This window comes from Mustela nigripes, chromosome 17 (assembly GCF_022355385.1).
Source record: "Mustela nigripes isolate SB6536 chromosome 17, MUSNIG.SB6536, whole genome shotgun sequence".
In the NCBI taxonomy this organism is placed as follows: Eukaryota; Metazoa; Chordata; class Mammalia; order Carnivora; family Mustelidae; genus Mustela; species Mustela nigripes.
In genome coordinates, this window is record NC_081573.1 from 6,447,976 (window position 1) to 6,451,845 (window position 3,870).

The following is a 3,870-nucleotide window of genomic DNA, read 5'->3' on the forward strand; positions in this document are numbered from 1 at the left end:
GTGGGAGAATTGACACCACAGAAATGGACAAAGGCTACAAATCAGAGCTTTTCCTCTTCTTTGGGGCGGGTGGGGGTGGCTCGTGGTCACCATGTACCAGAACACCACCTTCCCGCCCTACCTCCAGCTGCCTTGTGAAGCCCCCAAGGAAAGACCCATGGCTGCTGTCTCCCCCAGGGCCGAAAATGAAAGAAAAATTCAGACTGAGGAAGCAAAGGCAAACCACCACACTTCCAAGAGCGTCAACATGCTTGACTCCTTAAAATTCTCTTGGTGCTTGTCTCTGTCGCTGAGGATCAAGTCCGCATGGGAAGAAAGATTCCCCCCACCCCAGAGGCACTCCCTTGGGCCAGGCTCTCTGGTCCAGTCCCCGCAATGGGAACAGGAAACGGAATCTAAGAGAGAGACTGTGTATTTGAAATGCAGGCTTCCTCCAAATCCACGTGTCTTCCCCCCATGCCTATCTCTTGCCCATTTACAGTTGGGAAGCTGGCCACCTCCTCTTCCTTTTTGAAATACCCACAGCTAGAGTTGGGGCTCACGGTCGGCCCCAGTCCTAACCACCACGGTGCCTCCAAAGCTCGGATGAAATTCACCTTTAGAAAATCCTCCAACCAAAGGAGGGGCAAAGGAGACATGAAACAGGCAGCTTGCCTTCCCTTCGCGCACCAAATACGCCCATTCTCACCGTCCGGAAGAATGTATGAGTGATGCAATGTCCTTAAGAAGAAACTAAGAAGAGAAGAAGATGAAAAAGAAGAAGAAGAAAAAAAATATATATATATATGTATATGTATCAAAGAGCCCCCTAACCTATCATACAAAATCTGACCTGTGAAATCTGTAACATGCCAAGTGGATTGTTTTAATTGAACTGGACAGTTGGCCTAAGCTTCCACAATGGGGCTGCTTAAAAGACTGTCTTTGGATTTTCTAGAAGGATCTCTAGACATACGCTAAGCAAGCATCCCAAACGGAAGGTATGGAATTGAGCCTTCCCACCTGTGTCTGTTCAAGGGCACCTCGAGGCCAACCTCTCCAGGACCCCCCACATCAACCACCAAGGGTGGTTTAATTCCGTCCCGGGGCACCCTCTCAGCACCCATGTCAGGAGTCTGGGGCTCATGGTTTAAAACGGCAGCTGGGTTGAGGGTTACTAAGTCCTACTGAACTGCCCCCCAGAGAGCGAGAGGACCCTCCTCGGGGCAGGGGGAGACAGGGATGAGGGTGGGCTGCTCCGCCCATGAGTCCAGAGGGGCCACTGCCTTTGGAGGGAGGCCCGACCCCGCAGACGCCAGAGAGGGTTTTCTACAAGATCTGAAACTTCCAGGCACTCTGGTCCTTGTAGTCCAAAGAATCCATAGGGTTGTAGGTGAACTTCCAGGTGCCTGTGGGGTCCTTGAACTCCAAGCTGTCCACAGGACTGTAGGTGCCGTAGCTCTGGCCGGACAGGGAGGTGGGGGACTGAGCCAGGGAGGGCCCCACGGAGGGGCCAGAAAGGGGGCTGAGAGCCGGGCCCCCCAACTGGGGCACCATAGGGGAAAGGTAGGGATCCAGGCCGCTGAAATAGGAGCTCGGAGACCCGTAGGCTGAGGGGGAAGAGCAGAACGCAGAGGCGGGGGCGTAGGTCATGGCGTAGGGCGCGGAGGTCAGAGGCGGCCCTGAGGCCACCAGGCCCGCCCGCTGGGCGTCCGGCAGCGGGGACTCTGAGGCCGGGCTCCAGATGGACACCGTGGCCACGGCTGTGGTGGGGGAGCCTGAGGGGCCGGGGAGAGGGGGGCTGTAGGAGTCCGAGATGCCCAGGGGGTCTGGACAGACGTCCGAGGAAGATCTCGGTGACATTCCTGCCTTCCTCTTGGCAGGCCGGGCCTTGGTCTGTGCACCCGGGGGCTGCGGCTGCTGCTTCTGCTGCTGGCGCTGCTGGCGGCATTTTGCTCTGCGGTTCTTGAACCAAACCTGGGGGGGGGGGGGAAGGGGGGATGGGGTGGGTGAGTGGGGAGGGAGCCCAGAGAGCCCCCACGGTGCCCTGAATGATGGCGTTTATGGGGGAGGCACGTCCCAATCACACCACCGTACCTTGCCGTCGGTTATGGGGCACCCCGTCTGTCCATCCGACCTACCATTCACATCTGCAATTATCCACACATGCACAGTCATAGGCACACACGTATTATCACACATGCACATGTGCAGGTAATCATGCACACACACACATGCAATCACACGTACGCCCGTATGTACACTTATCCATCCTTCCGCATAATCAATCACCATGCACGAACTAGGACTTTGGAGATGCCTCTGTGGACGGACCTTCTTGTCAAGGGCAACAGGTTATATACATCGACAGTAAGTATGCTGCATAGTATTTTAGAAGGTGATCAATACTTGGAAAGACCCCACAGAGCGGGAGGAGGGAGCAGCAGGGTAGGGCCCCCGGGGGACATTGCACCTGTAAGTGCGAGGGTACGGCTAGGTCTCATTGATGGACACGGTGACCTGATCGGTCAATAAACAAAGGCTTGAGCAAAGTGATGGAATAAGCAACTCCAGGTAGAAGGAACAGGGAGTGCAAAGGGCCTGGGGCTGGTGTGTGCGTAGCAGGTGTGTTAGGGGAAGAATCGGCAGATGTGGCTGGCAAAGAAAGTGGAGGGAGGGGTGAGGGGCAGTAACGGGGACGAGGGGTCATATTCAGGCCATACATGACTTTGGGTGTTACTCTAGGACTACTCCCCCTCTCTTCACTCTGGGTCCCAGGAAGGGCTGGAAGACACCCAGGGCTCGGACCACCCCCACCTGAACCCGGGACTCAGGCAGGTTGATCTTCAGAGCCACTTCCTCGCGAGCATACACATCCGGGTACTGAGTCTTGGCGAACAGGGCCTCCAGCTCCTCCAGCTGGCTCCGGGTGAAGGTGGTCCGCTCCCGCCGCTGCTTTCTCGGGGCACCTGAAGCAGGGACAGGACAATAGGACCATCACGGGACCTGGACCTGCCAGTCTCTTTGTCCCCCGGCGGGAGGTCCTGAGGTCCGGTGGAATGCCGAGAAGCCCTCTCTGGGCATTCATCTGCCCACCTACTTCCTGACCTTGTAGACCTCACTCTGTCCCCCTGCGAAATGGGGCCCCTCTTTGCCCGTCATCTTGGGGCTCATGCCTCACCCCAAGAACTGGCTTTAGCCCTCTAAGGAGGTGTATGAGTTCGGTTTTTATACCCTTTCTAAAATTTCTTATGCATGAAGGCATGTCCAATTGAAACACATAATCGAGAATATTCAGCTCCTTCTAGTGTAGAAGAGTGACAGGTCCACGTAGAAGGAACCCTTCCTAAATTGTTATGAACGCCCCTACACTTTCCTGCACCCCTAAAGGACGTGGAGAAGTGTTTAGCAAATTGCAAATGACTACATATAGTCAGTATGTGACTCCAATATTACCCTGGCAAATTCCCAGCTTCTTCCTGAGGGAGGATAAGGGACCCTAGGGGTCACCGAGAGCTGGAGGGAGGTGGCATCGGGAGAAGGATGGTACTCACTTGGATAGGACACAGCTTGGTGCATCAGATCCACGCTGGGACCACTCAAGGCCAAGGCGTTGACCGAGTAGTGGGGCCCCGGGTTCATATACGCCATCATGATCTTTGGGGACACCGCGGCCCAGGTCCACGGCCCTGCAAGATAGGAGGAGGCGCTCAGGCACTTCCCAGGTACCACGTGGTGCCCGACAGGCTCAGGTCCAAGTCCTGCTTCAGACTCTTCTTAGGTGTGTGCCCATGAGTACGTATCTCTCTGTGCCTCAGTTTCCCCGCCTATTGCCCTCTACTTAAGATGAGCAAAGCTTCCCCAAAACCCCGTCCGCATCAGCAGCTGAAA

General features: G+C 55.7%; 1 protein-coding gene across 1 annotated transcript; it reads right to left on the reverse strand.

The window, feature by feature from the left end:
• Positions 1-1,308: 1,308 nt before the first annotated feature.
• LOC132005519 (cone-rod homeobox protein) lies at positions 1,309-3,633 on the reverse strand. The gene is made up of 3 exons (XM_059382713.1): positions 3,534-3,633; positions 2,797-2,948; positions 1,309-1,956 (listed from the first exon to the last, which is right to left on the reverse strand). The coding sequence occupies exons 1-3, from the start codon at positions 3,631-3,633 to the stop codon at positions 1,309-1,311; spliced, it is 900 nt and encodes a 299-aa protein (XP_059238696.1).
• Between the last annotated feature and the right edge of the window lie 237 nt (positions 3,634-3,870).

Bases quoted from the DNA above. Each gene is read 5' to 3' on its own strand.
- LOC132005519 (XM_059382713.1), bottom strand. From the start codon at position 3,633: ATGATGGCGTATATGAACCCGGGGCCCCACTACTCGGTCAACGCCTTG. The intron at 2,949-3,533 runs GTGAGTACCATC...TCCCTGCTTCAG, and splicing joins CCAAGCTGTGTCCTATCCAA to GTGCCCCGAGAAAGCAGCGG. The intron at 1,957-2,796 runs GTGGGGGTGGTC...CCCCCCCCCCAG, and splicing joins TGCCTGAGTCCCGGGTTCAG to GTTTGGTTCAAGAACCGCAG.